At 44.4% G+C, this 11,231-nt stretch overlaps 1 protein-coding gene across 5 annotated transcripts in view; it reads left to right on the top strand.

Moving 5' to 3' along the window:
* The window catches only part of ZNF704 (zinc finger protein 704), a 219,946-nt gene that overhangs the window by 183,911 nt on the left and 24,804 nt on the right, over nt 1-11,231 (top strand). For all 5 annotated transcript variants that reach the window (XM_073794552.1, XM_073794551.1, XM_073794553.1 and 2 more), the window contains one exon: nt 4,408-4,508. In XM_073794552.1, coding sequence (XP_073650653.1) covers nt 4,408-4,508 — 101 coding nt within the window. The remainder of the gene's footprint in view (nt 1-4,407; nt 4,509-11,231) is intronic.

Below are 11,231 nucleotides of genomic sequence, written 5' to 3'. Positions count from 1 at the left end.
ACTGTGATTGTCAGTTCCTAAAACGATCAGCAGTGTGACCCTTTACAAAATTCCGAAGATGTAGAATGAATTTGGTTCTATATGTTGTGTAATACTATTATATTCATTTCCAAAGACTTTATCTAACTGACTAATTGGTAGGAATCATCAAGTGATACTGGATAAGTCACATATCCCTTCTTACACCACTTTCTTCTGTTTGTGCTGGTAATACTACACTGTCTGGATTACTACCACTTTCCCCACCCTCTCTCTCTCTGGCTGCCCTTTCATCTCCTACATGAAATATTGGATCCTGGGCCTTCTCATCATCTCTAGCTGCATTTTTTTCCCTAGAGGGTCTCATCCAGGTCTGTTCTAAGAAATCCTTCAGCTCCTGACTCCAAATGTACATCTCTCGCCCTGACTTCCCCTCAGTTCCAGGCTCATAGATCCACGGTCCTACTTGCCAGCTCCTCTTGATCAATAACAGGTATCTCAAAATTAGCATATCCCAAACAGAACCACGACTCACAAAGCTGTAGAAGTCATCCTTAACACCACCCCTTTTAACATTCCTCACGCTCAGCCCAACAGCAAGTACTGTGTGATCTGCCTCAAAAATTGATCTTTTTTTTTTTTATTTTTATTGGAGGAGAGTTGATTTACAATGTTGTGTCAGTTTCAGGTGTACAGCAAGGTGAATCAGTTATACATATACATATATCCACTCTTTTTTAGATTCTTTTCCCGTATAGGCCATTACAGAGCACCAGAATGGATCTTGAATGTGTCTACTTTTCTCCATTCTCACTGCCTAAACCCCTTCAGCCGCCCTCTTCTCTGACCTGTGGGAGCATCACACTGGGGACCTTAATGTTCTCTCCCCGGAAGAGAGTGATGTTTTCTTAAAGCCTAAATCATATAATGTCGTTCCCCTCCTTAAACCCCTTCAGTAGCTTCTTTATTTCAGAATAAAATCCAAATTCCTTACCTTCTCCTGCAAGACCCTGCATGATCTGGCCCTCCTTGTCTCTCCACATTATTTCAAACAGGTCACAGCCTCTCTCCTTTCCCTCTAAATTCACTGTCCTTTCTAGCCCTACAATATGTCAAGCTCTGCCCCATCTTCACACCTTTGCATTAACTCTTCCCTCTGCCTGGAAAACTCTAGCTCATAGCATGACTTGCTTCTTCTCCAACCTTCAGGTCCCAGCTCAGAAGTCACTTTCTAGAGGCTTTGTCTGACCTAACGCAGCCCACCCCCATTTCCAGTGACCTTACCATACCTGAAACCATCGTCATTTATTATCATTTCTCTGTCTCTCCCACTAGGATCTAAGTTCCTGGCACACAGCTTCTTAGATTTCTTTCTGTCACCAGCCACTGGACTATTCCTTGCTAAATAGCTACCTGGTTTAATGAATAAAGGACTACCATCAGCAAAAAGGCTTGGAATGAATCAGAAAGTGTTTTCATCTATCATGACTTCACTTCCAGAAGGATATTTGGACTCTCAGATACCTGTAATTTTGGTTCGAGTCATTAATTCCCTTAAGTGGAGGATAATTTTTAATAGTATAGCTTCATTGTTTCAAAAACGGGCAGAAAGCATTCCTAGGGTGAGGATTTGTTCATTCATACTGTTAAGTTGTCATATGCTTTGAATAAAAAACACCAAGCAGAATTCTTTTTTGTGAACCTTGGGGTTGGGGTGGGGGGCAGGGCAAGATTTAAACTCTCCCCCTTTGGTTTATCTTACATCTCAGGCATTTGGATCAGTGGCTCAAGGAAATCAGGGAGCCTGAAATCTGTGAACTGTCTCCTTAGAATAAACACCGACGCATCAGGATCATGTACTTTAAAGTCTCCTAATTCTGTCTCTGCTTCTCAGCTCCCCTCATATCCCTCTCTCACCTTCTGCTCCCTCTCTTTGCTGCTGCAGCTCCTAGGGCTCAGTACTGCCCATCGCAGCGGGGAGCACAGGCAGGCTGTCTGAGATGCCCGGGAGCTACAGTGGGAATGGCTAGGTTGCTGTGTCAGGAATGCCGGCCACCTGGCCAGAGCCCCTGGGACCCCTAGGCCACTGGGCTCATGAAGCCCACAGGAGGCATGGGCTCCTTCTGCTGTCACTAATCTTTCCCAGCAGACTGTGGCCATGTGCCACCACGCTCTGTCCTCCACTTGCCACGCTGTAAGTGACCATTCCCAACACGCAGGGTATCCTCACTCCGGGAAGTTGCCAGGTACCTTGTTTCAACTGAGAAACCTAGAGAAAGACTTGGGTGCGGGTGGGTGGCTGGCTGGATCAGGATATTAATCCCATCATAATAGCTGATGAATCATCCTCTAAATGTGTAAATGATTGCTTTCTAGAACAGGGCTTGAGGGCAGAAATCCTACTAGACTTGTAAACAAAGCTACATCAGTTCCGTTGTCAGTTCAAGGAAGGTGTCATGACTACTATGTTGATTGGTCAGGGTAGGCTTACGGTTGAAATAACCCATTCCCAAACGTCAGTGGCTTAACCCCGTAAAGGACTTCTCGTGTCACAATCCAGTCAGGTCAGCGGGGGTGGTGAAGGGGTGTCTCTGCCCCACACAATCCTCCAGGGACCCAGGCTCCTTCCTCCTGGTACAGAGGTTCTTAACCTGGAGTCCACAGGTCCCGGAAAGGGGGTGGACAGAATTCAGGGAGTCTGTGAACTTGGATGGGAGAAGAAGTATATCTTTATTGTCATGAACCTTTTAACTATAATATAGCATTTCCTGCAATTATGATCGAAGACATCAAACCACAACAAAGTTAATGCCACCTGTGACTTTAGTATCAATAGAAATCATGGATATTTTCAAATCACCTTTCAATTTTAGCAGATATCATGAAATATCATTTATGCTTAACACTACTTTGAAATTATGGTAGTTACTAGACTCACTTAAAGATCTTGTTATTTAATGGGTTAAAGAGTACATATATTACCATTTCACAAAATTTTTAAATATTTTGATAGCTGTTTCAGTACTCTTGCAGTTTTTCGTAATCCTATGTATTTTATTTTAAACATTAAAAAACATTATTCAAGAAGGGGGCCATGGAATTTAACAGACTGCCAGAAGGGTTCATGGCAAACAAAAGATTAAAAATCCCTGATCTAAACAACAAGGTCTGACTATATAGCACAGGGAACTATATTCAATATCCTATGATAAACCATAATGGAAAAGAATATTTAGAAAAAGAATGTGTGTGTGTGTGTGTGTGTGTGTGTGTATAAAACTGAATCACTTTGTTATACAGCAGAAGTAAACACGACATTGTAAATCAACTATACTTCAATTTTAAAAATATTGAAAATTTAAAAATCTCTGATCTAGTGGTTCTACTGTCCCCTAAGTCCTTGGGTATCCCCTACCTCTAGTCAGCAGAGGGGGCTTGGGTGACATTGAGAAGTAGTTTAGGGACGAGGCTTAGAAGGAATGTGTGTCACTTCTGCCCATGTTCCCCTGGCCCTGACCCCACCTAACTGCAAGGGAGGCTGGGAAGTGAAGTCTAGTCTGTTCCCAGGCGAAAACGGGATGGGGCTTGGTGAGTACATGGAAGTGATTGTCACCGTGCCCATGGAAACAAGTAGCAAAGAGACAGCAGTCCAACGACAAGCACCCTCCCTGGAGAAAACTCACTCCCTGTCAAATTCACTCCGGGAAGTATAATCATAATAAGACCATAATAGCTGCCATTGGTTGAATAATTACTCCCGTCAGTATTGCGCTAAATGATTCACTTTCATGACCTCATTTAATCCTCATAATAACCTTATGAGACAGGTACTATTGTTCCTACTTGATAAATAAGGAAACCAGGACTTGAGAAAGGCAGTCCAGAATTGGTGCTCTCAATCCCTGTGCTGGACTGTTTTGGAAAACTTCTGAGATCCTTGTAAGAGAAGATGGAACCGTATCCTGGTGGAGAGAGTGGTTCCTGGAACCAGACTCCCAAACTTCATATACCAGCTTTTCTGGAAGCTGGCTCATAGCCAGCGCAAGTTTTCCTGAAAGCTTTCCATGAATCTGTAAAATGGTGATAATAATAGCATCCATCTTTTAGGATTAAGTGAGATAAATTCTTAGACTAGCACCTGGCACGTGGTAAGTGCTCAGTGAACGTTAGACACTGTCATTGATGCCTAAATGACACTGTGACCACCTCAATGAAAGTGAACTAAATGTTCCAGCAGGACTCAGTATTCATGAAGGATGCAAGAAAATCTCTGAGGTCACCAAGATCCTCCCCAGCCAGGGGGTTTCCTAGAATGGTGTGCTGAGTTATAGTCAAGAGAATGGGACGCAGCTCCTTTTCTAATGAGGGAAAAAATTAAAATTGTTGGGTTAGTTTTCATTTTAATGTAACTTTCTCTCCCATGTATAGAACTCCATGAAGGTGATGTTCAAATGCCTCTGGAAAAACTGTGGGAAGGTTCTGAGCACTGCAGTGGGTATGCAGAAGCACATCCGGACCATTCATCTTGGGTAAGGCAGCCCTCCCTTCAGAGCTTGGCGTGTCTCCATCAGTTCGATCCAGGTCACTTGCACTCAGATTTACACACCACACTGTGCCTTAAAAATTCTGAACACAGGACTAGGGACTCAGCCAGCTGGATCTTCCTAATCACCATGGAGATGCCCACTGCAGATAACATAGGCCAGTATGGCAAGTGGAAAGAAGGTGACTCACATTTGTAAAGCCTCCCTAATATACTCACTAAGTCAGGGGTCCCCAATCCCAGGACCGAGGATCGGTACCCGTCCGTGGCCTGTTAGGAACTGGGCCGCACAGCAGGAGGTGAGCGGCGGGCAAGTGAGCGAAGCTTCACCTGCATTTACAGCCGTTCCCCATTGCTCGCATTACTGCCTGGACCATCCTCCTCCACCACCCGCTCTGTGGAAAAATTGTCTTCCAGAAACTTTGGTCCCTGGTGCCGAAAAGGCTGGGGACCGCTGCACTAAGTGACATTAAACACGTCACTGATTGGAGCCTCAGGTCCTTCTGAAAATAAGGCTAATTATATCAGCCCTGCAGCGGCATGTGTGAGGGTCAAAACTAAAATGTATGTTAGAATAATTTGTAAAAGATGGACCACTAGGGTAGGGTAGGGTAGGGTAGGGTAAGGGGTCCTTGAACCCCCTGAAATTGTCTGTAAAGTTAGATGTGCACTTTTTTCCCAGTGGAGTGTATTCGTGACTTTGAGCCTCAAAGGCAGATATAACCTGAAAAGGGTTTAAGAACCACAGTGACAATCAGTCCTGCTGTTGCTATTCTTATGATGCCTGATGACCTGCTCTATCATTTTCTGTTGCCCAAATAAGTCCTTTATTTGTACAACTGACACTTCCTTGTGTTACATAGAAACCATTCTAAGGAAAGATGAAACTAAGTTTCTAGCAACAGGGATTAGGGGGCCACTCCAGAGGGGCAATGGTAGTTCAGTTGCCTTGTGCTCTAGTCTCTGGGTTTTTCTTGTCCAGGAATCTGGGACTGAGAAGAGACCTTGAGAAGCTGTAAGTCATAACCAGTGTGTATAAGGCAAATCCAAATACATAACCAGCCCCCAAAATGCTTGGACACAGAGGAGCCCTTTCAAAAAGATGCGTGTTGAGAAATCAACACGACAGTCACTTTGCCCAGCAAGGGATAAATTTAGGGAATGCATCATCCATTAAAAAAAGTGGTAGAGGGCTTCCCTGGTGGCGCAGTGGTTGAGAGTCCGCCTGCCGATGCAGGGGACACGGGTTCGTGCCCCGGTCTGGGAAGATCCCACATGCCGCGAAGCGGCTGGGCCCGTGAGCCATGGCCCTGAGCCTGCGCGTCCGGAGCCTGTGCTCCACAGCGGGAGAGGCCACAACAGTGAGAGGCCCGCGTACCGCAAAAAAAAAAAAGTGGTAGAAAAAGAAAACAAGAACTGGTTCTAAGGTGATTTTGCTGATTGGTGTGGCTCGGCCCCTTCAGTGACTGGAGAGAAGCAGAGATCTATCTCCCTAACCTGTAGGCTTGGGATGCTGGAGACACAGCCAGACCCTTCCAGGGCACAGCACGTGGAAAGTCACCAAGCGCCGTGGGTGTGGCCCAGCAAAGCAGGGAGTCTGCTCCGCTAGCCTGAGGGTCCACTTCATCCTCCAGGAAACACCACACTGAAACACTGCGCGGCAGAATGCCCTCCTATTCCTAAAGGCTTCGGAGAAGGAGATCCTGCAGCTTCTCCCCTCAAACCTCACTGTCAGCACAGCTCACAGAGTAAATAGCTCAGAGTTCTTTAAAGGTTTAGCTATAATCTGGAAGCTATAATCAGGACTTGGGGTATTTGTTTTAAGGTCCCTCTGCCCAATGATTCGAATCCTATTCAGCACTACACAGAAACACATGCCACATGTATGTATTTATAGACTAAAAACGGCATCACAGGATTTTCCTTTGAGCTTCTGGGGTGCTCTCGTGGTGGGTGAAATTCAGCGTGCAGCTGCTGTATTCACTGCCCTGGGATTCCCTTTTTACTCTGTGTGCTTCACATCGCCTTGGTGAATTAGGATTCACATCCCTGCCAGCCATCGCCCAGGAATGGGCCTGCGTTAGCAGGACTCCAAGGCTGCTCTGTCTGTATGTGAAGCTCTCATGGACCCGGGTAGGGTTCGGAAGGGGACCGCCTTTGCCTTAACCCATGTCCTCCATGATGTGACTGTAGGAGGATGGGGCATTTTTAATGAGTGTTGGCTGTGGGACCTAGGGGAAGAAGGGGGCATTCCAGACCCCCAAATATGTGTCTTGCATCTGATGTAGCTGCAGTGCACACCATGTCAGTATAAAAAGTACACTGTTTTTCTCTTAAGTCTCACTCCACTCTTATACACCAGGGGCTGAGCCTGATTTATCCCCGTGTAGGACACACAGTTTCCCCCAGGCCTGTGTGTCTATTAGTGGCACTCAGGCAGCCAGTAGCAACTCGGCCTGCCCTTTACTGGAGAGGAAGTGGGGACAGGAATAGAACAGGCGCACATTCTTCAGCCCACTCTCTGGGGTCTTCCGTGCTCTGCTTGTAGGAAAGCCAAGCCCAGCCTGACCTGGTACAGTGCAGACACCTCCCTAGACGCCTCCGCCTGAGACCTCAGGGGAAACGGAACGAGGCTGGGAGAAGCCCCCGATGTGGCTACACCGAAAGGCCGAGGAGAAGGGGAGACTTGTGTTTTAAGTTCTATACAGGGATTGTAAGTGGGAAAAAAGTTTATTCCGAGTCAGTGTCCTGCGCCTGCTGGATGTGGTCATGAAATTTGGGGATGCCCCAGGGAAGGGAGATGTGCAGAGGCTATCCCATAAAACCAAGTGGCCAGATGTGCACCATTTCCCTAGAAATTCATAAATCCAATGAATGTTATTATTTACTCGACAGTTATTTTATGCAAAGCTTTCTGTGGAAAAGTACAATTTTCCATGTCTCAGGGAGAAAAACTGCGGAAGTACTAGAAGATATTTTTCCTGGTGATAGTAAACATTGAGGCTTTTTTTTATACATATAAATTTATTTATTAATTTTTGGCTGCCTTGGGTCTTCGTTGCTGCCTGTGGTCTTTCTCTAGTTGCAGCGAGCGGGGGCTGCTCTTCATTGCGGTGCGCAGGCTTCTCATTGCGGTGGCTTCTCTTGTTACAGAGCACGGGCTCTAGGCGCGTGGGCTCCAGTAGCTGTGGCACGCAGGCTCAGTAGTTGTGGCTCACGGGCTTAGTTGCTCCACGGCATGTGGGATCTTCCCGGACCAGGGACTGAACCTGCGTCCCCTGCGTTGGCAGGCGGATTCTTAACCACTGCACCACCAGGGAAGTCACAACATTGAGGCCTTTTAACATCAGCCTTATTTTTATTTAATACGCACTCAGTGCTTATTATGTGTGCGGTACACTTCTAAGCACGTATGCAGTAGGCCTCCATACCTGCAGCTGCGGAACCCACAGATATGGTGGGCCAGCTGTGCTATGTCATTTTTTTTGGTTGTTTGTTTGTTTGCTGTACGCGGGCCTCTCACTATTGCGGCCTCTCCCGTTGCGGAGCACAGGCTCCGGACGCGCAGGCTCAGCGGCCATGGCTCACGGGCCCAGCCGCTCTGCGGCATGTGGGATCCTCCCGGACCGGTATGTCATTTTATATAAGGGTGCAGGCTGCCAAAATCACACACACAGCTAGAAGCTGTCAGGATTTGAACCCAGGAGATCCGACTCCAGAATTCATGCTGGGAATCACTGTGCTATAACATCAGCTTCCTTCGTTCATTCATTCAACATTTAATAGGCACCTACTGTAGGCCAGATGCGTTGATATGTGTAGTGTGACACAAAGATGAACAAGACATAGCCCTAGAGAATCAGTCTTAGGGAGGCGACAGGGGTTTTAAAAAAAATTGCAGAAATGTCATTACATAAAGTGAATTAAAGAAACTGAACGCACCTCACAGGGAGCTCAGAGGATCTAACAGTTCGGAATTAAGTCCTAACACCTAACGTGCAAAATACTTCCCCGATTTGAGAGCTCAGGTCACTTCCGCCTCCCACCTCTCGCCCGGCCACTGTCAACTGCTCCACAGTCTGCTTGCTGGCCTCCCACCCCTCTTGCCCTCCTCTCCTCTATTCTCTCTCCAGACAATTGCCAGAGTGATCCTTTTAAAAAGTCACTTATGAGGGCTTCCCTGGTGGCGCAGTGGTTGAGAGTCCGCCTGCTGATGCAGGGGACACGGGTTCGTGCCCCGGTCTGGGAAGATCCCACACGCTGCGGAGCGGCTGGGCCCGTGAGCCATGGCCGCTGAGCCTGCGCGTCCAGAGACTGTGCTCCGCAACGGGAGAGGCCACAACAGTGACAGGCCCGCGTACCGCAAAAAAAAAAAAAAAAAAAAAAAAAAAAGTAACTTATGAGTCTATTTCTGTTTTGTAAATAAGTTCATTGGTATCATTTTTTTAGATTCCATATATAAGTGGTAGCATATGATATTTGTCTTTGTCTATCTTACTTCACTTAATATGAAAATCTGTAGGTCCATCCATGTTGTTACAAATGGCATTAGATGGCATTAGAAAACAAACTTATGGCTACCACAGGGCATAGCATGAGAGGGGGTGAACTGCGGAGAGATAAATTAGGAGCTTAGGATTAACAAATACACAGTACTGTATATAAAACAGATAAACAACAAGGACTTACTGTATAGCACAGGGAACTATGCTCAATCTCTTGTAATAACCTATAATGGAAAAGAGTCTGAAAAAGAATATATATATGCTTTATATATATATATATATATATATATATAATAAAAATATATGTATGTAATTACTTTGCTGTACACCTGAAACTAACACAACATTGTGAATTAACTATACTTCAATTTTAAAAAATAAAAAAATAATAAAAAGTAACTCAGAGTCCTCAAAATCCCTGGAAGCTTCCATCACATTCAGGACAAAATCCCGTCTTTCCCCAGGGCTACAAGGCCCTGTGCGATCTTGCCTCTGCCTTCCTTGCCACGCTTCTCTCCTTACTCTCTGCCTGGTGCCCCGAACACCAGCCACCTGCCTCTCTGCCCTTCTTGGAAAGTGCCAGGACGGCCCACCCCAGGACTCTGCATTCTTCCCACATGGTTCCCACATGGGTTTCTCCCTCACTTCATATAGACGTCTGCTCAAATATTACCTCCTCGGAGAGTCTTCCTCTGAACACACTATTTAAAATAATGCCCCCGTCATTTAAGCTGATTAAGGACGCTCTTAATGCTGCTTAATTTTTCTTTCTGGGATGTATCACTACCTGATGTATTAAATGTCTATTTCCTTATGGGTTTACTTTTTTTATGAGTTATAGTCAATGTACAATATTTTATAAGTTACAGATGTACATTCTGGTAATTCACAATTTTTTAAGGTTATACTCCATTTATAGTTGTTACAAAATATTGGCTATGTTCCCTGTATTGTACAGTAATATATCCTTGTAGCTTATTTTATACATAATTGTTTGTACCTCTTAATCCTCTACCCATATACTGCCCCTCCTCCCTCCCCTCTCCCCACTGATAACTACTGGTTTGTTCTCTATATCTGTGAGTCTGCTTCTTTTTTGTTATATTCACTAGTTTGTTGTGTGTTTTAGATTCCATATATAAGTAACATCATACAGTATTTGTCTTTCTCAATCTGACTTATTTCACTTAGCGTAATACCCTCCAAGTCCATTCATGTTGTTACAAATAGCAAAAACTTCATTCTTTCTTAATGCCTGAGTAGTATTCCATTGTGTGTGTGTGTGTGTGTGTGTGTGTGTGTGTGTGTCTCACATCTTCTATATCCTTCATCTGTTGATGGACACTTAGGTTGCTTCCATATCTTAGCAGTTGTACATAATGCTGCTATGAACATTGGGGTGCATATATCTTTTTGAATTACTGTTTTGTTTTTTTTTTTTTTAGATATATACCCAGGAGTGGAATTGCTGGGTCATATGGTAGTTCTATTTTTAGTTTTTTGAGAAACCTCCATACTATTTTCCACAGTGACTACACCAATTTACATTCCCACCAACAGTGTACAAGTGTTCCCTTTTCTCCATATTCTCGCCAACATTTGTTATTTTTGTTCTTTTTGATGATAGTCATTCTGACAGGTTTAAGGTGATAACTCATTGTGGTTTTGATTTGCATTTCCCTGATGATTAGTGATGTTGAGCATCTTTTCATGTGCCTGTTGGCCATCTTCATGTCCTCTTTGGAAAAACATCTATTCAGATTTTCTGCCCACTTTTTAATAGGGTTGTTTTTTTTTTTAATGTTGAGTTAATGAGCTATTTATATATTTTGGATAGTAACCCCTTATCGGTCATATCACTTGCAAATATTTTCTCCCATTCAATAGGTTGTCTTTTTGTTTTGTCAGTGGATTCCTTTGCTATGCAAAAGTTTTCAAGTTTAATTAGGTCCCATTTCTTTATTTTTTACTTATATTTCCTTTGCTTGGAGACATATCCAAAACTTATTGCTACAATTTATGTCAAAGAGTGTTCTGCCTATGTTTTCCTCTAGCAGTTTTATGGTGTCATGTCTTACATTTAGGTCTTTAATCCATTTTTAGTTTATTTTTGTGTATGGTATCAGGGAGTGTTCTTATTTCATTCTTTTACATGTTGCTGTCCAGTTTTCCCAGCACCACTTATGGAAGAGACTGCCTTTTCT

Source organism: Tursiops truncatus, chromosome 17, assembly GCF_011762595.2.
Source record: "Tursiops truncatus isolate mTurTru1 chromosome 17, mTurTru1.mat.Y, whole genome shotgun sequence".
NCBI lineage: Eukaryota > Metazoa > Chordata > Mammalia > Artiodactyla > Delphinidae > Tursiops > Tursiops truncatus.
The sequence above is the reverse complement of the archived record's forward strand: the minus strand, read 5'-3'. Positions and strand labels throughout refer to the sequence as shown.